Raw genomic sequence first — 26612 nt, 5'->3', positions numbered from 1 at the left:
GTATGCTGATAATAGTCTATAAAAAAAACAAATATTTGGTGAGTCCATGAAATATGAATTGTGCATGTTTCATCAGCGAATACTACACACAAGCTAGTACTGCGAAAAATTCTGCGATCATGTTAAGATTCTAGTAAATGAAAGGAATAGATCACCCAAAAATGAAAATTACCCCATGATTGACTCTACCCCATGAGGATTTTGATATATGATGCTGTAAACAAAACTTGGTTCTTACAAGACAAGCCTATATGCTACGTCTTTTTTTATATGAACGCCACTTTATCGTGAATGCTTGTACGACAGTTAGCGGAATTTTTTTTTTTCCGGAATAAGTAAATATTTCCATTGGTTCATTATGACTAATATCCTGTCATTCAGTTCAGCACTGGAGCAAGCCGTCCAGGTATCTGGATCGACACTGCCATCCACTCCAGAGAATGGATTACCTCGGCCAGCGCAGTCTGGTTTGCCAAGAAGGTTAATTAAAATGATAAAACACAATCTACTCAATCTACTACCACAAAACTACTGGTCAACAACTTTCCCGCTTGTGTTTTCTACTGTATAGATCGTGACCGACTATGGACGTGATCCCATCCTCACCGACGTCCTTAACAACTATGATATCTTCTTGATGATCGTGGCCAATCCTGATGGTTACGCATACAGCCACAGCAATGTGAGTTTGATGCCTAGAAGACTTCATGTTAAAAGCTAATGAGTTTTAAATAATTTTGCCTTCTTAATTGCACAATCCAATTGTTTGGTTGGTTGTTTAAGGATCGTATGTGGCGTAAAACCAGAAAGCCAAACCCTGGCTCCAGCTGTGTTGGCGTTGACCCCAACAGGAACTGGGACATTAGCTTTGGAGGTGAGATGTAGCATTGTTTGAGATATCGGGGTTCTGTTGGATTTACACTGTAGATTCTAATGCACTGCACTGTTTTTCATCCAAAGGGTCTGGTGCCAGCAGCAACCCATGCTCTCAAACCTATCATGGTCCCAGTCCTCATTCTGAGGCCGAGGTCAAGGCCATTGTGGACTTTGTGCTATCTCACGGCAACCTCAAGACCTTTGTGTCCATCCACAGCTATTCCCAGATGCTCCTCTATCCATACGGATACAATAGCACTCCTGCACCGGACCAGGCTGAACTGGTATGCATGTGGAAACATACTATTCTAGATATACGTAGCAACATCTGAAATGAATTCTGCATTGCCCCTTCAGCATGAACTTGCCGGAAAGTCCATTGCTGCTCTGGAGTCTTTATATAACACTGCCTATACATACGGCAGCGTCATTACTACCATCTGTAAGTACATTTTACAATGAACCTAAAGCCCTAATCTTACAGTGTGTATCAGGACTATTATTTATGATAATCTCAATGCTATCTTTCTGCTCTCAGACCGAGCTGATGGAATCACTATCGACTGGACCTATGCACAGGGCATCAAGTACTCCTACACCTTTGAGCTGAGAGACGACGGCTACTATGGTTTCCTCCTGCCTGCCAATCAGATCGTTCCCACTGCTGAGGAGACCTGGCTGGCCCTGATGGTCATCATGGAGCACACCAAAAATAACCCATATTAAACATATGATGTGATGAGCCAAAATGCATAAAAAAAAGTGTTAATAAAAAACAATCAATCATGGTTGCATAAGAGACTGATAATGTACAGTGTGCTGGTAACTATGGCAAAATTGATATAATGACTGTCAGATTGTAGATTATTAAGCTTACTACATTGCTTCTTGACAAACAGTAAATAAATACACTGACATGAAATACTGATTTGAGTTAAAAGTGTTTTATAATCTTACCTGTATTTTATGCACAACATAAGCCTTAGCAACAACATGAACACTACAACATTAAAGTAATAGAGTGTTTTCACAACGCGTCATCAATTGGCCATATTGGTTGCACTGAACGTAAACAATGCCACTGAATCGAATGAAACTCGCACATTTCGCTGACTATTGCTGCTGAAAATGGTAAATTATTGTCATGTTTTGGACGGTACTAATCGGTCAGGATGGGAAAAACATTTGGAGTACTATAGACTGCCAAAAGTTATAACAAATCAAGGAGAAGAGTGTCTGAGGAACAAAAAGAGTTTGGCCAAACTGAACCAGGATTTCCAGGGCAAGATTCTTGACAACATTCATGTTAGTGCTTATCATTTCAGTGCAGTAAATAGTAAAGCTGTTTGCACTACAAACCAGTTTGTTCATATTAAAGATAATACATTAAAATAATATGGTAAGACACACCAATTTGCAATATCAAGCTGCAAATCGAGCAGCTAAATTTGCAGGACGCAAATGAGACTGGAAGCCAGACCCATACAATTTACAAATGGTTGCACCCGCTCTTTTGGCAAACAATATAGAGGCCAGAGTTGCATAAACATAATCACTATGCTAAAGGGTTAGTTAATCCAAAAATCCGAAAACTCGGTCAGTAATTATTCACCCTCATGTCATGCATGTTTCATCAGCGAATACTGCACACAAGCTAGTACTGCGAAAAATACTGCGATCATGTTAATATTCTAGTAAATTAAACAAATAGATCACCCAAAAATGAAAATTTCCCCATGATTGACTCACCCTCAAGCCATCCTAGGTGTATATGACTTTCTTCTTTCAGACGAATACAATCAGAGTTATATTAAAAAATGTGATGGCTCTTCCAAACTTTATAATGGCAGTGAATCCAACAAAGTGCATCCATCCATCCATCCATCCATCATAAAACGTGCTCCACATGGCTTGGGGGGTTAATAAAGACCTTTTGAATTGAATCGATGCATTTTTGTAAGAAAAATATCCAAATTTAAAACTTTCTCAACTGTAATCTCTAGCTTTTGCTAACTGCTGTACTCATGTCATTCCAAACCATAAGACCGTCCTTCATCTTCAAAACGCAAATTGAGACATCTTTCATAAAATTTAAAAGCTTTCTGACCCTGCATAAACAGCTGACGCACGATAAATAGGCAAGTCTTGAAAATCATGTAGGTATCACTTGGGTCTACAATATAAAATTGATTTTTATTCAGACTTCAATACAAAGTAACAAACCAGGTAGTTTTCATTGTATAGATTAAATTAAATTACTTAATTGGTCAATAAAACAAAGTCTACAATAGAAGAGGGTCACAACAGATTTCAGTCAATACAGAAACATGGACAACAAAGGCTGAAGAAAGCACTTTCTACCACTTAATGTACACATTCCATATACATAGACTTGAATAAATGCACTTTAAGTTCCTTCATCAGGCTCTGCAACAGACAAAGCAAAGTTTCACACAGAAACATCATCTTCATTAATGCCCGAAATCACATCTATTTCATAACATTCAAATCACAGTTGAGTAGATGCCGATTATGAAAGAAAATCTTTCTGCACTGGTTTGGAAAGCATCAGCTATTTAAATAAACGCACTGAACGAACAGACAAGCTCTGGCTTTAAGGCAAAATCAGCACATCTAAATATTTCTAAAGCACTGCAGCATTCTGTACCTACTGAGCAATTAAACATACAGTAGCTAAACCAGCATGCTCAATGAACAGATCACGTCATAGCTCAGTTAAAGCAAATAAAGTGACCACCAAGAAGAGTCCTTCCACTAAGACCTGCTTACTTATGTAACATATAGAAGAACCTACTTATGCATTAAAATGTAGAAAATGTTAAAGCCTAGACATCACGTACCAAAATTATAGTATAAATGGCCACTGATGAAATAGATTTAGATTTTAAACAAACAGTTTGGATTCGGAATCTGCAGTGCAAAAGATATGTGAATAAACTGAAATAGTAATAAAACAGTGCCATTGGTGTCTATCAGAACCAAGACATTTTCAGATTCTCCCAGTGCAGTTCTGAGAATGTGCATGTGGCATAATAAGAGCGAACTTAAAAAAAAAAAAAAAAAAAAAAAAAAAACAGTAGTTTAGAGTGTCCATGTTCACAGGAATCCTGCAAAAGTAAAATATAAAGACTTTATTTGCATTAGACTGAAGATGACCATGATGAAGGTGAAACTGAGGGTTATTTCCATGGTCGACTACTCCGAGAACGAGCACTTTCTGATCCTGCTATGGACGAGCCTTGTCGACTACTCCGAGCTGTAGACGCATTAGAGCGAGCACTGCTAGTGGACATTCTGCTGCTGAGACGACCTAAAATGGGGGGAAAAATAATGATCACAAAAGTAAACAGTAAAAAATATACACATTATGGCAGCAAATCAGCATATTAGAATGATTTCTGTAGGATCATGTGACACTATTCACTTCATCAGATTTGAAATGGCTGACTCACTGTTGGGCTCACTGGGTATGTACACTTCCTCTAGGTAATGCTGGACTTTGCTGAGGTCTTCTGAGGTAAACCGCCACTTTTTTTCTGCTGGCTGTGACGTCTGCTGTGGAACCGATCGCTTGCGACCTCCAGGTCCCGAGGGTGACGCCAGACAGGAGATGGGAATGGAGCCGGTTGTCATTCCCTCGGGGAACTTCTGAGCAACCACTTTTAAACCTTGTTAAGAAAGAAATAGATTAAATACATTAGTCTCATGGTGAGAGGATGAATCCACATGTATGGAAAACCAATGATCTATGTATAAATTAGTGGTGGGCATAGATTTTTTTTTTAATCTAGATTAATCTCACTGTAATCTTGGAATTAATCTAGATTAAAATGGCTAATTTGAATTCTGACGAAGGCATTCAGAATATGTGTGCTACCCAAATAATGACTAAAAGTAAGTCTTTGAGAACGGGTTTCTCAAGCCAGGTGGCGCATTAGACCAGGGGCTCATCTCCTGTTTCCAAAATGCATCACAAACTGCTTGACAATTGCATTTACAACACAATTAACTATACAAACTATTCCTACACTGCATGTACTTCTGCGTAAAAGGCTGCGCGATGTGCGCGTTGCAGTTAAATACACAGACGCGCACGGGCATGGATAACTGCGTGCATAGTCTTCGGTTAAACTGCGTTGCTTTTAGAAGCGTCAATTCAATTGTTGCATATAGTTTAATGTCTTTATTTCGGGATTATCAAAGTAAATTATAACTCATGCACGTGCCCCAGTAAAAAGGGTCTAGCAATGCCCCTGAAGCAAACCCGGCGGCTTCATAGCTGTATCCATGTTAGCACGTCTGGTTTGATGTGGTAATTTCACAGTAGGCATACACACAGGTTCGAAGACTCGTTCTCGCCCCCTACAGTGCAATTCGGCTAGGTATACATCCGTGCTAAAATATCAAGGTGAAAGTCATCATAGCTTGCGTAGTATAGACCCAGCTCCCAACCCAACTTTGAGAATAGAATAACGGCGATAATTTTTTTATCGCCCAATAAGAGTCTCACGTTAACGCAGCACGTTAACGCCGATAACGGCCCACCACTAATATAAATACATTAATCTGAAAAGGAACTTCTTATTTTCCCTTCCCTGATAATTTTTTTGTGATGGACTTCTGAAGTTTGTTATGAGTCTCTCGTTTTACTCACCCCCTGACAACATGAAGAGATTCTCAAAGCCTCTCTCGCACATGGTGGTGGCGGCTTGACTTGCTATCCTCTCATCCTCATCATACAAAATTATGATTCTTCCCGATGCATTTTTCTGCATAGTCATTAAAGAATTTTAACACTGGGGACAGACATGAGTACACAAAAAAACTGGAATGACATAAATCCTTGATCATTAAAAAACAATAACATTGTGATTTTTTAACATTAAATGTTTAATATTACAAGACACTGTTCCAATCCTATCAATTAATGATTTCACAATAATATTATATTATTTATTAGTAAATATACCAATGTAAACATGGTTCCCTGAGAGGGAGCGAGACACTGCGTCCTCTAGTGGTCGTTATGAGGATGCAGTGTGAGTTCTTTTGGAAGGGAATGATACTGCATCCTTTAGCTGTAGCAATAAGGACGCAGTGTGGGTTCCCTCGAAAGGGAACGTCTCATGTTACGAATGAACATACTTCCCTGACAGGGAACGAGACACTGCGTCTTCTAGCGATCGCAATGAAAATGCAATGTAAGTTCCCTTGAAAGGGAACGTCTCAGGTTATGGATGTAAACACCGTTCCCCGAGAGGGAACGAGACGCTGTGTTGTTATGAGTTCCCTTGTAAGAAAACGTCTTTAGATTACACATGCAACCGTGGTTCCCTGAGTGGGAATGAGACACTGCATCCTCTAGCGGTCGTTATGAGGATGCAGTGAGAGTTCCCTTGAAAGGGAACATCCTAGGTTATGCATGTAAGCATGGTTCCCTGAGAGGGAACAAGACACTGCGTCTTCTAGCAGTCATTATGAGGATGCAGAGCAAATTCCCTTGAAAAGGAACACCTCAGGTTATGGATGTAAACATGATTCCCTGAGAGGGAACGAACCACTGCGTCCTGTTTTTATGAGGATCCAGTGCAATTTCCCTTGAAAGGACACGTCTCAGGATACGGATGTAAGCATGGTTCCCTGAGAGGGAGCGAGAGACTGTGTCCTTTAGCAGTCGTTGTGAGAATTCAGTGCGAGTTCCGTTGAAAGGGAACATCTCAGGTTACGCATTTAACCATGGGTCCCTGAAAGGAAGCGAGACACTGCTTCCTCCAGCGGTTGTTATGTGGAAGCAGTGCGAGATCCCTTTAAAGGGAAAGCAGTGTCTCATTCTCAACTAGCAATACATTCTCATAACAACCGCTAGAGGACGGAGTGCGAGTTCCCTTGAAAGTGAACCTCTCAGGTTACGCATGTAACCAAGGGTCCCTGAGAGGGATTTGAACATTACCATTTTCACAAATCAGGAATTAAAGGATACATAATCAAGCACGTCTTTTGTGTATGGGTTCATTGTCCTTGATAAGGTCGCAATGGGGTAACTATATGCTGTAGGCAAAAAAACAGATAAATTATTATTATATAACAATATTATTAACAATATTTAATGTCTTTTATTATTTGAGCAAAATACTGTTTCCAGGTAAGTTTCCTACCACTGATAATATGGCACTGGTCATACTGTTCTCTGTCCCGCACATCCAGCAACAGATACGGGCAGTCAGGATAAGGGCACTCTGTGATGTTTGAGGTAGACACCGGAGAGTGTTGGATGGGCTTCTGTCCATTCTTGTCCAGATCCATTTCTCCCACGCCACTGATGACACTATGAAAGATTCTCAGTTACACCGAGTGAGGACAGTCAGGGGTTCTCACTGTTACAGGCTACATCTCATTGTTTTCCCCCCACAGGGTCTCTGAGGACAGAGTCTGATTGCACTGACTGCCCCTAATCAGGCTCAATGGAGCTTGAGGCCATGAGAAAACAGCCTGGCCAATCAGAGCTCATGTGGGTGGACAATAGAGGAAATGTAAGAGGGGGGATCAGTTAGATGCATAAAATGATATTCTGATGTGGTTGGTCGAATTAAAGAGATAGCTTTGTGTGCTTGTTACAAACACAAAGCGGATTCGGCTACCTTTGGAGTGTAGATCTAGGAGAAAACGCAGTGTCGCCGGATTCATCATTGTTGATACTCTGTGGGGGAAGAAGCGTCGGCTGTGGGGAGCCATTTGTTTGATCTGAGAGATGGTCAAGGCCCGGTGATGCAGAGAATATTGAAACATCATCTGAAATCATATACAAAAACAGAGAATGACCACAAATAGAGCCCCTAAGGGAACATAGTGATGAAAAAAAAAATGTGTATATTTTTGCTTCCGTTCTTAAAACTTTTGCACTCTTTCACAAAAATATTTAATTTCCATAAGAAACTTTGTGTTCAATTACAAAACCTTTGCAAACTTTGCATTTGCTCTTTACTTTTGCCTTCTCTCACAAAGGTATTTCGTACAAAAATATTTGTTTGCAAAACTTCTGTTACACTGAGAAACTTTGCGTTCTCTTGCAAAATTATTGCTTTCTCTCAAATAACTTTTCGTATGCTCACAAAAGCATAAAGATATAGTTTTTCCTCCCCTCTCAAATTATTTCCAACAGCAGTTTTGCAAGCCCAAGTAAAACTTTTGCTAGAGAACACAATTTTTTTGCAAGCAAAAACAATTTTACTCAAGTAAACATGAAAGTTTTGTGAGAAAAGCAAAAGCATTGCAATATAATTATTTTCTTTTATTTCATGTAAGTTTAAGTTTAGTTCTGTGGGATAAGGGTCTATTAAAAGCATTCTCCCTACATATAAGCAAGTAAAAAAAAAAAATAAAAAAAAATAATAATAATAATCAGGTAGAAAAAACTCCTAATAAAATAAATAAAAAAAAGAGTAACATACAAAATGAACCTCTACCTTCTAAACCCGCCATTTCATCTTTAATGTTGTCATTCTGATCTGACACTGAAGCAACTTGGATTACCTGGAAAAAAAAAAAGAAATGAGACATATAATAGATAAAGGTATATATTCAGAAATATATTAAAATACACTACCGTAAAAAAAAAAATTAGAACTTTTATTTAGCAGTGAAAAGTAGAAATAAAAAACAACTCTAATATAAAATGTATTTCAAATGAATTCAATTTAACTTTTCCACAAAAATTTAAAAAAACTGTTTTTAACATTGATAAGAAGAAATGTTTCTTGAGCAGCAAATCAGCATATTTCTGAAGGATCATGTGACACTTAAGACTAAAGTAACAATGCTGAAAATTCAGCTTTGCACTTACATGAATAAATTACACATATTAAACTATATTTAAACAGAAAACAGTCATTTTAAATTGTAATAATTAACAAAAAATAGTGTGTTTACTGTACCACAACTAAAAATGAACAACATCCTCTTTATAATTATTATTCGCATACCAGCTGTGCAAATGTAGTCACTTTCAGTCTTTTAAATAGCTCATCCTTCCTATATCTGTAGTCTGAAAAACAAACAAACAAACAAAACAAAAAAACATAGTAAGCAAGCATTTCAAATAATGCAGAGCTGTTGCAGAAAATGTTTCATGCATTTTACCTGGATCCTGAGTGTTACCATTTCTCACTTCATCTTCATTTACAGACACATCATTTAAATTTATTCCCAAAATATCAAACTCCATTTTGATACTGGTTAAACTCTCTTTACTTGACTTTAACACACCAATTGCTGCTACAAACTAAGGCAAGCTCTGCTAACATCTCTTTATATCTTTGGCAGGAACTCCACAGTCCAGCCTCACCACCAAACCCACTGTAAGATGCCAAGTGACACCGCTGGATGAGGTTATGTATCTCAGTTTCACTACAGACAATCTCGACAGAGGAATTACTGTAACCCACAGTACAATCCCCAACCTCTGCTTAAGAAGCCAAAAGAAGGAAGGATTGCTTATCCTTGAGAAATCACAAGAAACCTGTAACAAGATGACCAATGTGGACAAAAGAGACTTTCTCTCTTTATCAAGTAAGTAAATATCAGTAGGACAAGCGTATCTGGAGACAAAATAGCTGAAACAAGTCATTAAGTGCCTGTTCACACAAAATACATTCTTATGGCATTCTGTACTGTTTTGTAATTACTTTTTTAATGTGAATACACCATTGTGAAGTGTTTATCTAAATAGTGTAAAAAATGTTAGAATTACCCTTTACTTCAAGTAAATGCACAATGACATTTTTATGTATCAAATACATTACCAGTCAAAAGTTTTTGAACAGTAATATTTGTATGTTTTTTAAAAAAAAATTCTCTTTTGCTCACCAAGCGTGGATTTAATTGATCGAAAATACAGCAAACGCAGTAATATTGTAAAATATATATTTACTATTTAAAATGTCTGCTTTCTATTTTAATATGCTTTAAAATGTAATTTATTCCTGTGATCTCAGCAACATTTTCAGTGTCATTACTCCAGTATTCAGTGTCACATGATCTTTCAGATATCATTCTCATATGCTGATTTGCTGTTCAAGAAACATTTATTATTATTAGTTTCAATATTTAAAACAGCAGAGTACATTTTTTCTGGATTCTTTGATGAATAGAAAGATCCAAAGATCTGCATTAAACTGAAATAAAAAGCTTTTGCAACATTATATACTATACCATTTGTTTTTAATACTTTTATTTAGCAAGGATGCTTTAAATTGATGATAAAGACATTAATAATGTTACAAAACATTTCTATTTCAGATAAATGATGTTCTTCAGAACGTTATATTCATCAAAGAAACCTGAAATTTTACTCAGCCGTTTACAACATAATGATAACAATAATAATAATAATAATAATAAATGTTTTTGAGCAGCAAATCAGAATATTACAATTTCTGAAGGATCATGTGACACTGAAGACTGGAGTAATGATGCTGAAAATTCAGCTTTGAAATAACACAAAGAAAATAAATTTCAAAATATATTCAAATAGTAAACAGTTATTTTAAATAGTAAAAGTATTTCAAAATCGTACTGTTTTTGCTATACTTTGGATTAAATAAATGCAGGCTTGGTGAGCAGAAGAGACATAAAAAAAACATTAAAAATCTTACCGTTCAAAAACTTTTGACTGGTAGTGTATATTATAACACGAAACTACTGAAATTGTGAAGGAACATATTTTATGCATATCTTACTTTTCCTTGCCTCCTCGAGTCTCTCCATGTACTTTGTCAGACTGGAGCCTAGAAAATAAAATTAATCATCATATACTTTATCACATATGCAATGGATATGATTTTTTTATGATTTCACATATTTACCTGTATCAAGTCGTGTTTTGACATGCTGATATTTTGGATTCTGTGGAATCCTCTTCTTTAAATACTGGGGAAAAAGAAGCATTCACAGACAAATGCATTATGTAACTAAAATATAGAGCATCAGCATCAGTTTAATAGAGCATCAGTGCTCATGAAACACACTGTGTAAGCTCTAACAACGTCCATCATATTAGATGGACGGTTTATTAAGTGTTTAGCAATGGTTCAAATGAATACAACATGAAAGCATCAGCAGTAAACTGCTGTTGATGGACAGACAATCAGACATACAGGTAACGTTATGTATGTGATGGCAACGGATGAAGCAACAACACCGGTGTCACATTCCCTTTAAAACCGCAGCTCTCCATGTCAAACATTCCTGAGCTCGCTTTCAAAATATAACAAACCATAATATATTTCACAAATTACACTTTGCATAAAAACACAACCACTGACCTTAGAGTCGCCAATCCCCCGCTTCACCGACATCTTCCAGCAGCTGAGCTTCGGCGGCTAACGTTAGCTTCCAAAATCAAAACTCAAAGCGTCGCCTCTTTGAGCAACGCCTTCACTGATTGGTTCGTTGATTTGACGATCCAATCAGTGACTGCGCTCTTACTATCTCTGTGTTGAGTTCTACGAGTTTACCGTTTGGGTTGTTGCTAAGCAACGGCGTTATTTCCAATGCTGTTTTATCCTGCATTGACAGAGAACCGTTGGTCGTATTTGTTTATTACAAGCTTTTGTAGATCGATATGTTTTTACAAATTATTTCTATTAAGCCGTTTATTTATAATATTTGGCTGGGATATGCAACTCACTGACTCTACAGACATTATAATCTTCGCAAGACAAGCTTGCAAATTTTAGATTTAATCCCAACACGCCTTCTGTTGCATTAAGAGGATGTGTTACATTAGCGGTTGGTGTAGACGTTTACATGTCCAAATTAGTATTTTGTTATTCTAAATAAGGGTGCATACATGTAAATTATTAGACTTAAATGGAGTTTTGAGTCATTTTTCGGCATCCTGTTCAACTAGCCATGCTGACTCGATGATTCCGAGCGTGATTTGTTTGGTCTGGGTTAAACGCGGCTTGTTTGACAGAAGGGAAGTGGCTCAACATGAAGGAGTTTCACTTGTTTACTTGTAAAACCAAGACCAAACTGTGCCAAATTCAGACACTTTTTTGAATTTTACCGGAATAATGGCGTCTGTAATGGTAAGAGGACTTATTAGAAACATTTTATAATGCGAATATGGACATTTTAGATAGTTGTTGGTTTACTTAGCTCTGTGCAACTGTGCTGGAAAGTTTCGTGTTAACCACTAATATAAAAAAGTACTATGGAATTAGTAAATTTTTAAATATGGTAACTTATTACCATCATGGTGTTTTGAACATGTACCATGGTATTACCATCGTTTGTTGGACATCCAAATTCGATTTATAATAAACTTTTGTATGAATGCTTTTTTCACTACCAGTCAAAAGTTTTTGAACAGTAAGATTTTTAATGTTTTTAAAGAAGTCTTTCTGCTCACCAAGCCTGCATTTATTTGATCCAAAGTACAGCAAAAACAGTACATTTTTATTTTTATTTTTTCTATTTAAAATAACTGTTTTCTATTTATTTTATTTTTTATTTCTGTGATCAAAGCTAAATTTTCAGCATCATTACATTACATAATATGCTGGTTTGCTGTTAAAGAAACATTTATTATTATTATTATTATCAGTACTTAAAACAGTTGAGTACATTTTTTCAGGATTCTTTGATGAATTAAAGTTCAGAAGAACAGCATTTATCTGAAATAAAAAAAACTTTTGTAACATTATACACTATACCATTCAAAAGAATTAAAGTTCAGAAGAACAGCATTTATCTGAAATAAAAAAAACTTTTGTAACATTATACACTATACCATTCAAAAGCTTGGATTCAGTACAATTTTTATTTTTTGGGGGGAAAGAAATGATAGAAATTGATATTTTCCGTTTTATTCAGCATAGATTCTTTTGAAGTGATGATAAAGACATTTATAATGTTACAAAGAATTCTATTTTAGATAAATTATGTTCTGCTGAACTTTCTATTCATCAAAGAAGCCTGACAAATTGTACTCTGCTGTTTTCAACATTATTTATATATATATATATAATTTTTTTTTTTTTTTTCTTTTTTTTGAGCACCAAATCAGAATATTAGAATGATTTCTGAAGGATCATGTGACTGGAGTAATGATGCTAAAAATACAGCTGTGAAATCACAGGAATAAATTACATTTTTAAAACATATTCAAATAGAAAACAGTTATATTAAATGGCAAAAATATTTCTACATTTTTTTTGTTTTTGCTGTACTTTGGATAAAAAAATGCAGGCTTTGTGAGCAGAAGAGACTTCTTTAAAATGCATTAAAATCCTAATCTTTCAATGTGAAGTAACTGTTTTCTTTGTGAATATATTTTAAAATGTAATTTATTCCTATGATGCAAAGCTGAATTTTCAGCATCATTACGCCAGTCTTCAGTGTCACACAATCTTTCCGAAATCATTCTAATATGCTGATTTATTACCAATGTTGAAACAGCTTTGCTGCTCAATATTTTTTTAGAACCTGTGATACTTTTTTTTTAGGATTCTTTAATAAATAAAAAGTTAAAAAGGACAGCATTTATTTCAAATATAAATCTTTTGTAACAATATAAACTACCATTTAAACGTTTGTGGTCAGTACGTTTTTATTTTTTTTAAAGAAATTAATAATTTTGTTTAGCAAGGATGTGTTAAATTGATAAAACGTGATAACAAAGACAGTTAGAAAATATTTATATTTTGAATAAATGCTGGTCTTTTTACCATTTTATTCATCAAAGAATCCTGAAAAAACAATCACGAATAATATTAGGAACAGCACAACTATTTCTAAACTTGATAATAAAAGTAATAACCTAGCATATTAGAATGATTTCTGAAGGATCGTGTGACACTGAAGACTGGAGTAATGGCTAATGAATATTCAGTTTTGCATCACAGGAATAAATTATATTTTAAAAATAGAAATCCTTTATTTTAAACTGTAATAATATTTCACAATATTACAGTTTTTTCTGTATTTTTGATCAAGTAAGAAAAGAGAATTCTTTAAAAAACATTAAAAATCTTACTGATCCAAAACTTTTGAATGGCAGTGTATATATATATATATATATATATATATATAGAGAGAGAGAGAGAGAGAGAGAGAGAGAGAGAGAGAGAGAGAGAGAGAGAGAGAGAGAGATCTGTTAAGATCTTCTGGAGTACCAAATACCAAATTATAAATCAGTTAACCTAATAACAGTTTATTTATTTTGTTAAAATGTTTTAAATAATGTTCACTCACATTATTATGCTAAACTTAATTTGCACTGAAAAAAAAAGCATGGTAGGCCTCTAAAACAAAACAAATAATTCTGTCAGACTTTTGGATTTAAAATATTTACACCTTCTTCTATGATGTATTTTTTCAGGAGGATCCCACCCTTGAGAGGCATTTTAAAGGTCACAAAGATGTTGTTTCCTGTGCCGACTTCAGCCCCAATAATAAACAGCTTGGTATGTCATATTTATCTTCTTTTTTTCAGTCTGAGAAGATCCCAGTTTAACCACTTGCAACTTCTCTTGCAGCTACTGGATCCTGTGACAAGAACCTTATGATCTGGAACCTCACTCCTAAAGCTAGGGCGTTCAGGTTTGTGGGCCACACAGATATCATTACAGGTGTCCATTTTTCTCCAAGCGGTTCCTTGGTGGCATCTTCATCCAGAGACCAGACAGTTCGACTGTGGACTCCAAGCATGTGAGTAAAAGCAGAAGCCTCCTTTTGAGTTTCAGTGTGTTACGTACACTGCCATTCAAAAGTCTTTGAACAGTAAGATTTTTTAATGTTTTTTTAAAGAAATCTCTTATGCTCACCAAGCCTGCATATTTTTGATCCAAAGTACAGCAAAAACAGTAAAATGTTGAAATATCTTTACTATTTAAAATAACTGTCTTCTAATTGAATCTATTTTAAAATGTAATTTATTCCTGTGATCCTTCAAAAAACATTTGTTATTATTATCAGTATTTAAAACAGTTAAGTAAATTTTTCCAGGATTCTTTAATGAATCGAAAGATCGAAAGATCAGCATTTATTAGAAATAAAAAGCTTTTGTAACATTTAAAAGGAGTCAGTTAATTTTTTTTTGGAAAATAAATTATAAAAATGATTTTTAATCAAACGTGATGATAAAGGCATTTTTATTGTTACAAAAGATTTCTGTTTCAGATTTCTGGTTGAGATGCCGTGTACTACGAGCACTATAGCCTGTCCACCATCGGCTCCCACGGAGTCCAATGTAGCAGATTTTGCTACTTGCCATTCGCATGAAGCAGGGAAACTCAACCGTGCAGCTAGCTCCACGGCAGTCCACCCACCCTGCAGAATGGCGACTCCTCCCCGTGACGTTGCAGCTAGCTCGGAGCTTCGGCAAGGCAAGGCCCAGCCACATCCGCTCGCCCTTCCCGATTCCTCCCATTGCCAGTTGCCTCTTCTCAAAAGTGGCACTGGCACGCAGCTGACCTCCGGGGCCCGAGTACGCCGTTTTTCCCCAGCGAGCCTCCTTGCACAAACGGTGCAAGTTCAGGGAGGACGAGGAGTAAGTCTTGTTGGTTGCGCACGAAAATGGCCCACCCGGACTTAGGTCTTAGTAACCATCCCTCTCGGCAGCCCCTCCCTGCATGGGCACGGGTGGCACCCGCGGACCCCTCCGGCCTTCCAGAGGCCGTGATAGAAATTATCACTCAGTCCGACGAGCTCCCCCTAACAGGCGGCTTACGCACTGAGATGGGGTCTGTTTGCTGACTACTGTTCCTCTCGCAACAGAGGACCCACAGAGATGACGATTGCAGTAGTGTTTTCCTTCCTGCAAGAGAAGTTGGAGCGCAGGCTGTCCCCTTCGACTCTCAAAGTGTGTATTGCCGCTATCGCAGTATATCACGATGCAGTAGAGGGAACATCCCTAGGTAAGCACCCACTGGTCGAGAGGCTCCTCAGAGGTGCCAGGAGGATGAATCCTCCCAGATCGCACCTCATACCCTCTAAAAATGGGACCTCTCCGCCGCCCTCCAAGGCCTGCGGGACGCCCCATTCGAGCCAGAGATTTCTGTCAATTAAGACAACGCTCCTGAGGGCCCTGGCTTCCAGAGAGTAGGGGACCTACAAGCTTTCTCTGTCAGCAAAGCGTGCCTAGAATTCGGGCCCGGTGATTCTCACGTAAATCCTGAGACCCCGGCCCGGCTACGTGCCCAAGGTTCCCACCACGCCTTTCCGCGATCAGGTGGTGAACCTGCGAACTCTGTCCCTGGAGGAGGCAGACCCAGCTTCTGCGATGATTGTGTCCAGTCCGTGCTTTACGCATGTATGTAGACCACAATCGGCACTTCACACGCACCGAGCAGCTCTTATTTGCTTCGGAGATCAGCAGAAAGGAAATGCTATCTCCAAACAGAGGTTGGCTTATTGGGTGGTAGATGCCATCTCCCTGTCATATATCAGGGACTGCCATGCCCCTTAGGTGTTCATGCCCACTCCACAAACGGAGTGTTGCCTCTCCATATGCGTTGGCTCATGGCGCCTCACTAGCAGATATCTCTAGAGCTGCGGGCTGGGCGACACCAAATACCTTCGCCAGGTTTTATAAACCTTCGCGTAGAGGCCGTCTCCTCCCGTGTCCTAACATAAGGACTTCAGGTGAGCGGGAGGTCGGCTGGTGTCGGTTTGCTGCGCCATTCCCACGAGGATCCGTGCGCTATTCCCCAGGATGTAGCCCCTTGGTGAACCCTGGGTCCTCCATGCCCCGCAGTCAGGGCTAAATGCGGAGTAGTTCTGACTGTGCTCCTGCCAGGGTCTCCTTCGCCCCGCAGGTTGTGGCAATATTTCTCAGTATTTTTCCAGTGGTCAGCCAGAAGGCCGCTGTTTTCTTTGTATATCCCTAAAGACTTATGGATATATTGAATTAACTTTCATTCCACATGTAAAGATCTCATGTGCTCCGCCCCCCCTAACCCATGCTTCAGTAAAACTGGCATCCTTGTGGGGCCCCCTTTATTGGCCCTCAGGGCGTTGGGAAGGTTACGTTACAATGACCACCTGCGGACACGTCTGGGAAGACCTGCCGGCACGTGGCGTTGTGCGTAACGCGGCGTCAGGGTCGTGGCCTTTTCCATGGGTCTAAGTTCCCAATGTAACGTCGAAGTGATTCGACTGAAGGGGAACGTCTAGGTTACGAAGGTAACCCTCGTTCCCTGAAGGAGGGAACGGAGACATTACATTCCCCTGCCACGCCCCTGGCTTGATCCGGCTCCTCAGCGAAAACCTGATTGAGTGGTTGTAATGCCGCCCTCTTTATACCCGTATGTACGGGGGAGTGGTTCGGCATGCAAATACCACTCGCCAATGTTCATTGGCCCTTTGAATAAGGCTCAGAGATGATTGGTCTCTCAGGCGATTCCCAATGTAACGTCTCCGTTCCCTCCTTCAGGGAACGAGGGTTACCTTCGTAACCTAGACGTTTCTTTAAAAAGCATTAAAAATCTTACTGTTCAAAAACTTTTGACTGGAAGTGTATCTTATTCTACATGTGTGTTACAGAAAGGGCGAATCAACTGTGTTCAAAGCTCACACAGCGAGTGTTCGAAGCGTTCAGTTCTCCAGCGATGGCCAAAGGCTGGTCACTGCCTCAGATGACAAGACTGTGAAAGTGTGGGGTGTCGAACGGAAGAAGTTCCTCTACTCTCTCAACCGGCACACCAACTGGGTGCGCTGTGCGAGGTATGAGACTATTCGTGTAACCTTTCCTGTTTTGCCACATAAAGTGGGATTTCTCTCACTCTCGCTTGGTCTGTGCCTGTCAGGTTTTCACCAGATGGTCGTCTTGTTGCTTCCTGTGGTGATGACAGGACGGTTCGCCTCTGGGATACATCCTCACGACAGTGCATCAACATTTTTACAGACTATGGAGGGTAAGAATTGAGCGTTTTATTATTATTATTTTTCTTAATCTTTGCTTTTTAGGTTCAAGTTTACTGATATTTCATATTTACTGTTTAGGTCAGCAACTTTTGTGGACTTCAATTCCAGTGGCACGTGCATTGCATCATCAGGAGCAGATAACACATTAAAAATCTGGGATATTCGTACAAACAAGTTATTACAACATTACAGAGGTAGTAGAAAAGTGTTTGTTTCACTTCATACAAGTTCATTTATTTTTAGTAGCCTTGTTTTTAAGTATTTAACTTTGTCTTGCAGTTCATAGTGCCGGGGTCAACTGCTTTTCCTTCCATCCATCCGGAAACTATCTGATCAGTGGTTCCAGTGACAGTACAATGAAGATCTTGGACCTCCTGGAGGGGAGGCTCATTTACACCCTTCACGGCCACAAGGTGTCACCCTCCTGCCAATAGAGTAGAAATTGAGAAATTGTGATTCTGTCCTAGTTTACTCACCAGCATCTTATTTTAAACCCATATTCTGATATTTTTTTCAGTGGGACGCAAAAGTAGATTTTGTTTTATATGTACATAGTTGTAGCCATACGCTATATATATATATATATATATATATATATATATATATATATATATATATGTGTGTGTGTGTAAGAATTGTAATAATTACACTTTATATTTAGAATTTATAATTTTCTTATATATATATATGAAATATTTTAATACTTATATATATTTAAATAATCAAAATTAATAAAATTGTAAAATAATATTATGTTTAAAAAAATTTATTTGAAAAGTAATATTTGGTCACTTACACTTAATTTTTTATGTTACTCGTCCATATTTCTTTAATAAAGATGAATATTACATTATTTAACTTATTTATTATTATTATTTTTTCCAGTTTCGGAGCTTTACAGTCATGATTATACACTGTCATTGTATGGCTAGAGCCACGTAAAAATAATATTATTAATAATAAAAAAATATCTAAATAAAAAAAAATAAATAAAAAAAAATGAACAAACTTTATTTTTATTTAAAAAAACACTTTATAATAAGGTACCATTTGTTAACATAAGTTAACTTTATTAGTTAGCATTAACTAAAAATGAAAAATAATTTAAATAAGCAATATTAATAATATTCAGTTTAATATAATTATTAAATTCATATTCATTTTTCACCAAGTTTTCACTCAAATTGCTATTTTGATACACTTTAAAAAAAAACACTTCACAATAAGGCACTTTGTTTGTTTACATGAACTAAAAATGAAAAATACTTTAAATAAGCATTTATTAATCTTAGTCAGTAATATTTTCAACATTCACTAATACTTTAAAGTTAAAATTAAAATCATGAACTAACAGTGAACATTTTTATTTTTAGTAACTAACATTAACAAAGATTAATAATTACTGTAACAAATGTGATTATGTTAGTTTTTGTTAGCTGATGCAGTAACCAATGTTAACTAATTGGACTTTATTGTCAAGTGTTATTGAAAAAATAAATGGCCAAACAGGTTTAGAATGACGTGAGGGAGTGTATGCTTTAATTTTGGGTGAACTATTCCTTCAGTTGTAAAAGTATCTAGTCCTATAGTCCTGCATTCAACAGCCCATCTTTATAGGAAAAGCCATAAAGCCTTTTCTTCCCCTGCTCTCAGGGTCCAGTATTGGCTGTTGCGTTTTCTCGAGACGGAGATCTGTTTGCTTCAGGAGGTGCTGATTCTCAGGTAATTGTGATGTAATGCTTGTTTTACTATCCAATTACTATCAGGTTGATGTCACTCATGCTTGTGATCGTCTGGGTTTCAGGTTCTCATGTGGAAGACCAACTTCGATTCGCTGAATTACAGAGATCTTTTGAACAGACATAGCAAACGAGTCACTCCAGATCCTCCTCCACACCTGATGGACATTCACCCTCGATCATCTCACCGGCACAATGCTCAGAATGGCACCGTAGAGGTCAGTGGCCACAACTGCACTGCTACTACAGTACTCATGTGTTTCACAAACAGTACTGATTTTCCCCACGGGGGTTGGTACAGCGTCAACACTGTGATCAATCCGACATTTCAGTTAGTGTGTTAGCTCTGTGACGTTCACACTACATTCGTGTTTGTAATAATCGCTTGTTGACGTCAATGCTCTCATTTCCTTAGATTAATCCAATTGTTGCTGATACTCAGTCTGGTGACCCTCAGGTGGTTGAAGTGGGACGTGTTTTTTTCTCCACAGCGGTAAGATCTGAATTCTTACAGGAACTGGTTAATATAGCTCAACCATTAGAGGGAGATATAGGCTAGCTAATGTTGAGCCCTCACTGAACGGTGTGTGTTGTCACTGCAGTCACTGCCACTCTTTTGTCATGTCTTCTTTTTAAATAATCACTCCTCATCTCATCAGTATTTTTAACATTATTGTGGTTTTGTCTACTTCATACGCTTTTGTTGTTTGGCAAATATGGTTTTCTTTTTAAGACAGGGGGGTTTAAAATCTGAGACCACATTAATAATCTAGCATGCTGTCATGAAACAAAAAGGGGGACAAAATCTTAAGAAAATATTAAATTCATGTTTATGGTTTTCACTCAAATTGGTATACTGATATATAATTTGTAATGAAAAATAAATGTAATTAAATATAATTTTTAAATTCATGTTCATTTTTCACTACATTTTCACTTAAATTGCTGTTCTGATACTATCATTTGCAGTAAGAAATTACATATATTTATATTAAATATAACTATTAAATTAATGTCGATATTAATTGATGTTTTCACTGCTGCTCTGATACTATAATTTGTAATGAAAATGTAAATATACTATACATTCAATATAATTATTAATTCATTTGTTAAATTGATACATTCATGTAGATTTTTTTCACTCAAATTGCTATTAATTTGTGATTTAAAAATAAATATATTTACATTAAATATAATGGAAATTCTAATATAATTTTAATATATTATATAATACCATATAATAGTTTGAAACTACAATTTATTTTAAAAAATCAATATATTTAATATAATTATTAAATTCATGTTCATTTTTCGCTAAGTTTTCCCTTAAATTGCTATTCTGATTGCAATAATTTGTGATTACAAAATAAATATATTTATATTAAATGTAATGTTATTGCTAATTTAATGTCAGTATATATTACAGAATAATAAATAATTTGTCAAAAAATTATATATATATATATATATTAATATAATTAATAAATTCATGTTAAATTTTCACCAAGTTTTCACTCAAATAGCTAATTTTGATACTATAATTTATGATTAAAAATAAATATATTTATATTAAATATAAAGTCATTTCTAATTTAATTTAAATATATAGTATATAATAATATATATTAATTTTAAACTATAATTTGTCAAAAAAAAATATTTGTATTTAATATAATTATTAAATAAATGTTTATTTTCTACCAATTTTTCACTCAAGTTGCTATTCTGATATTATAATTTGTGATTAAAAAATACATTTATATTAAATATTGTGTAATTTCTAATTTAATTTAAATACTTATCAAATAACAATAATATATATTAATTTAAATCTATAATTTGTCAAAAAAAAAAAAACACATTTAAAACTGACAATTTATATTTAAAGGAACACTCCACTTTTTTTGGAAATAGGCTCATTCTCCAACTCCCCCCGAGTTAATAAGTTGAGTTTTACCGTTTTGAAATCCATTCAGCTGTTCTCCTGTTCTGGTGATATCACTTTTAGCATAGCTTAGCATAGATTGTTGAATCCTATTAGACCAATAGCATCGCGTTCAAAAATGTCCAACGAGTTTCCATATTTGTCCTATTTAAAACTTGACTCTTCTGTAGTTATATCGTGTACTAAGACCGGTGGAAATGCATTGCTATTCTGATGCTATAAATTGTGATAAAAAGATTGTATTTATATTAAATATAATGTAATTGCTAATTTAATTTCAATATATATTATACAATATATAATAATTTGAAACTATAATTGTTTTGAAACTACAATATTTTTATATTTAATATAATTTTAAAATACATTTTAATCTCTCACTGTTTTCACTTCAATTTCACTTCAATTAAAAAAGTAGTTATATTTATATTAAATATAATGTCATTTCTAATTTAATTTAAATATATATATTATATAATAACATAATAAGTTATAAAATAATAGTAATAATATATTACATGAATGAATGAATGAATGAATGAATAGAAGCATTTTTGCTTGTGGCCTTAGTGTTTTTGATCCCCACTGTATAATTACAGCGAATAAGGCACATGATGACTATTAATGTGGCAGGTTTTCAAAGAAACTCAAAATTTGGACTGTTTGTGTGGCCGGCAGCTTTCCAAACCTTTCTTGTTTATTGCGTGCCCTGTTTTGATCCGAATTATGGGAATGTCCTCACGCTTCCGTGCAAAATGCTGCGCTTTCTGCTTTACAAGCGGATTGAGGAAATGCTGCGAGACGGCGCACAACAGACTGTGAGTGCCTCGCGTGTTTACAGGAAGTCTCTTTCTCTGGCCCTTTCTCTCCCCCTCTCAATCTCCCTCTTTTTTTTTTGATTCTGGCTGTGTAGAGCAGCTCGAGCGTGAAAGCAAAAACACACAGAGCACACACACGTGCCTAAAGCTGGGCTCTGATGTGACCTCACTTTGCCGCTGGAGCCATAGACTAATAATAGACTCCTCCACACTGTGACTTTAGCTCTCTCACTCGCTATATCTCTCTCTCTCTCTCTCTCTTCCATTTGTCCCTTTTGTCTGTACACACTGTACCGCACAGAGAAAACAATTGTCCGGCTTGGACCCCTGCACACTCATTGACTAGAATCACTAGATATGTGTTGATCATATGCAGCTACCACATTCATGTTTTTGGAAAGGAAAGGAAGGAAAGGGGTGACGTGAGGCCAAGTATGGTGACCCATACTAGGAATTTGTGCTCTGCATTTAACCCATCCAAGTGCACACACACAGTAGTGAACACACACACCATGAACACACACCCGGAGCAGTGGGCAGCCATTGCTGCGGCGCCCGGGAAGCAGTTGGGGGTACGGTGCCTTGCTCAAGGGACTCACCTCAGTCGTGGTATGGAGGGTGGAGAGAGCGCTGGTGATTCACTCCCCCCACCGACAATCCCTGCCGGACCTGAGACTCGAACCTGCAACCTTTGGGTTACAAGTCCGACTCTCTAACCATTAGGCCACGGCTGCCCCATCTGGATTTGATTCTGATTCACAAGTTTTGAATTCAGTTCTGATTTAAATTTAGGTGTATTTCAGTTGTTATGACAAGAAATGCAAGACATTTGCTCTCTGCTAATGCTGTAAATTACACAGGGACTATTTTAAACCGGTCTTTTTAAACTAGTCATTAAAAGAACCAGCTCATAGGAGTCATTTGTTTGTGAATCTTAAAGCTACATTTAATGAACGCCTCTTTCCGGAAACAAAAAAGGCTGCTGAAGTTGCATGGCACATTTTGAGTCATTCACATAAAGTAAACATTAACCCACTGACTAGTCAGCTGCTCTTCGGGATGACAAGTTGACTAGTAAAAATTAGCCATAGTGCACACATTCACATTCACTCACTCCATTCATACTTAACAACGTTGGCTCAGTTCAATCCAGGATGCCCTCCCGAATCCGACCTGTCAGGGCCCATTTACAGGGAAACCCTGTCATTATCTGGCCCTGAGCATCCCACAGTCCCTTAGGGCAGAGTTTCCTCATTCTGCTTCCCTGCCTTGCGTGCGTGGGAGCAGAGACAGGAGGAAGTGGACGGCAGAGAGAAGTATGACCCGTGGCGCCTTTTTGTGTGACGCTTCCTGCCATCACTTCCTCTTGACTGACTCTCTCTAGATTGCTTTCAGCTCGAATATGTGTGTGTGTGCAGTGACGTGGTCTTCATTTAGAGGAACTCCTTAGCATCTTGGTCCTTGTTGACTCCCTGATGCATTAGGACCATTAGGTCTGCCATGCATAGGCAACCTGAGCAAGTTCAAAGGAATCTGAATTGCAGCGAACAGGCCAAGACCCAAATGTCTCAAAAACACTCAAGTCACGGACAAATAGTTTCTGTCAAAGAACTCTTAGGTCTGGTGGTTAGCAGTGGTTAGTTGCGTCACTTTTTTTTGTATCGCACTCCCTTGCAAACTTTCTACTATCAATAATAGATGGAAATCCAAATGCATCATATTATCATATTTATTATAAATACTTGACCAATTACCAAGCAATGCTTAATTTTGTTCAGTCTGTGGTGTAAAAGTGGTTTAAAAAGCAAAACATGGTCAGGTCAAAGTGTCTAAGTAATTGTTGGTCCCAAATTTTTATCAATTTTACTTGAAGTCCACTGTATGAAGAATTTTTGGGCATAATATGTCACAGTTTAGTTTATTTTGCTCCCTTACATAATAGAACTATAGTGTCCTGCACCCACTAGTAACACTTTTTTATTATGTCTGGTGTCTGAATAATTTTTGGTTTGACTGTAATTATTTTAATATTCTATATATTTGATTATAAAGGATTTTAATTTTGACATCCCGCAAATCAGTATTTAAAATTGTTCAACAATATGCTTCTGTTCAACACAGTTCAGCAGTTTAGGAAGTGTGAAATTCTCTATAAAAGTCCTTCTACAATTTAATTTCTTTAATTAAATTTATTTAATTACATGCAGGTATATAAAAAAATAAATAAAAGTACAATGCAAAAACATGTATGTAGTATGTGTATTGTATCAAAAGGTTAATTTAAATGTTAGTACATAGTAGTTGAAGACATAATATAGTGTGGTTCCTATAAATAAAGTGTGAGAAAAGGTTTTTTAAATGCATTTGCAAAAGTGCTTTCAAATTAGTGTTTAAAAGGATAGTTGACCCAAAAATTAAAATTCGATCATTAAGTGCTCACCCTTATGTTATTACAAACCTCTAAGACCTTTGTTCATCTTCAAAACACAAATTAAGATATTTTTGATGAAATCTAAGAGATTTCCCTGCATAGACGGCAATGCAACTGACTCATTCAAGTCTCAGAAAGGTAGTAAGGACATTGTTAAAATACTCCATCAGTGGTGCAACCGTTATTTTATGAAGCTATTATTTTTGTTTTCTTTGTGCACCAAAAGTATTCTCGTAGCTTCATAAAATTAAGGTTGAACCACTGATGTCACATTTAACTATTTTAACAATGTCCCTACTACCTTTCTGGGCCTTGAACGTAGTATTTGCGTTGCTGTCTATGCAGGGTCAGAAAGCTCTCGGATTTTATCAAAAGTATCTTCATTTGTGTTTTAAATTGCTAAATTGTTTTTATTGTTTATATATAGTTGATTAAATTATACATGCAACTCAGTGTGTGCACGTTTGTTGGAGGGTCTTTAAATGTGTGCGCACCACCTGGTGTTATGTTTCTGAAGGTTGCTTGTAGGGGTGACAGACAGGAAGCAGGCAAAGAGCCTCTTCCTGTATTGTAAAGAGCAGGAGATTGGGTGGCCGCGAGGTGTGGATACCAGCTCGAAGGCCTGCCACCGGCTCCGGTGACAAGACGTGACATGACGGAAGTAAATTGCTAAAGATAGAATGGCCCAGGGGAAGGTTCACTTTCCACCGGGAGAGCTTTGAGAAAGATAGCCTTACACGGAGAGAGAGTGACTTGCCATCCTCAAGCAAAAAAACAAGAGCCGTCAGCAGGAAGCGCTCATTGATTTGAATCACAGTGCATTGTTTGTGCTTTTCCGAGCTGTTTACTCTACCTATACGGTGAAGCATACATCACACCTTGTCATTGCTGTAATGTAGGTGGTACAGTGTGGAAATATGTGTTATGGTTATGCAAGCGCAGTCGTGTTATTGCAAATTTTCTTTTGTTATGTGGGCGGCATCAGCTCTGGTGCTATTGCACCTTTTCTGGATTCTCCTGAGAGCGCAAACTGAGGCAGATAATAGAAAAGGTCAATGCGAAAGTCTCATCCGGCCCATAATCCCCTGCGCTGACCCAGGGACCTCAGACGGGGACTCCAGCAGACAAACAGGCGCTCGCACATCAAAGACACAGGAACCCGGGCAGGTTCATCACTTATTTAGTGTCGGCCGCACCCAGAACTCAGTGTCCGCCTTAATATTTCATCTTGTTTCTCACCTATTGTGTCCGTCTACCCCTCTTCCTTTCTTTTTCCTCCATTAAAGGAGTAGTTCACTTCCAGCTCAAAAATTTACAGATAATGTACTCACTGCCTTGTCATCCAAGATGTTCATGTCTTTCTGTCTTCAGTCGTGAAGAAATTTTTCCGAGGATTTCTCTCCATATAATGGACTTCTATGGTGCCCCCGAGTTTGAACTTCCAAAATGCAGTTTAAATGCTGTTTCGAAGGGCTCTAAACAATCCCATTTGAGGAAGAAGGGTCTTATCTAGTGAAACGATTGGTTCATTTCTAAGAAAAATTACAATTTATGTATTTATTTTTCATGTCTTTCTGTCTTCAGTCGTAAAGAAACTGTTTTCTGAAGAAAACATTTCAGAATTTCTCTCTATATAATGGACTTCTATGGTGCCCCCGAGTTTGAACTTCCAAAATGCAGTTTAAATGCAGCTTTGAAGGGCTCTAAAGGATCCCATTTGAGGAAGAAAGGTCTTATCTAACGAAACGATTGGTTATTTTCTAAAAAAAATTACAATTTATATACTTTTTTTTTCATGTCTTTCTGTCTTCAGTCGTAAAGAAATTGTTTTCCGAGGAAAACATTTTAGGATT

At 37.0% G+C, this 26612-nt stretch overlaps 4 protein-coding genes across 4 annotated transcripts in view; 3 read left to right on the top strand and 1 right to left on the bottom strand.

Moving 5' to 3' along the window:
• LOC141301386 (solute carrier family 23 member 2) overlaps positions 1-26612 on the top strand; it is a 321093-nt gene that overhangs the window by 120450 nt on the left and 174031 nt on the right. The gene's annotated exons all lie outside the window — the stretch shown is intronic.
• Positions 348-1664, top strand: LOC141301648 (carboxypeptidase A1-like). Its single transcript, XM_073831844.1, has 6 exons — positions 348-480; positions 572-682; positions 784-874; positions 961-1160; positions 1234-1318; positions 1415-1664. Exons 2-6 carry the CDS (start codon positions 638-640, stop codon positions 1600-1602), a joined length of 609 nt encoding a protein of 202 aa, XP_073687945.1. The 5' UTR covers positions 348-480; positions 572-637; the 3' UTR covers positions 1603-1664.
• On the bottom strand, positions 3985-11289 carry cep41 (centrosomal protein 41). The gene is made up of 11 exons (XM_073831843.1): positions 11217-11289; positions 10758-10821; positions 10632-10679; positions 8877-8938; positions 8361-8427; positions 7536-7686; positions 7053-7222; positions 6878-6945; positions 5552-5666; positions 4350-4565; positions 3985-4207 (listed from the first exon to the last, which is right to left on the bottom strand). Exons 1-11 carry the CDS (start codon positions 11247-11249, stop codon positions 4077-4079), a joined length of 1125 nt encoding a protein of 374 aa, XP_073687944.1. The 5' UTR covers positions 11250-11289; the 3' UTR covers positions 3985-4076.
• Positions 11870-26612, top strand: part of poc1b (POC1 centriolar protein B) — a 68288-nt gene continuing 53545 nt past the window's right edge. The window contains exons 1-10 of the mRNA XM_073831841.1: positions 11870-11984; positions 14279-14363; positions 14436-14607; positions 17443-17622; positions 17706-17813; positions 17902-18017; positions 18103-18236; positions 19477-19545; positions 19628-19780; positions 19978-20055. Coding sequence (XP_073687942.1) covers positions 11970-11984; positions 14279-14363; positions 14436-14607; positions 17443-17622; positions 17706-17813; positions 17902-18017; positions 18103-18236; positions 19477-19545; positions 19628-19780; positions 19978-20055 — 1110 coding nt within the window. The 5' untranslated portion in view covers positions 11870-11969. The remainder of the gene's footprint in view (positions 11985-14278; positions 14364-14435; positions 14608-17442; positions 17623-17705; positions 17814-17901; positions 18018-18102; positions 18237-19476; positions 19546-19627; positions 19781-19977; positions 20056-26612) is intronic.

The sequence above is a fragment of the Garra rufa genome, chromosome 25 (genome assembly GCF_049309525.1).
Source record: "Garra rufa chromosome 25, GarRuf1.0, whole genome shotgun sequence".
In the NCBI taxonomy this organism is placed as follows: Eukaryota; Metazoa; Chordata; class Actinopteri; order Cypriniformes; family Cyprinidae; genus Garra; species Garra rufa.
This window is presented reverse-complemented; position numbering and strand designations above follow the sequence as displayed.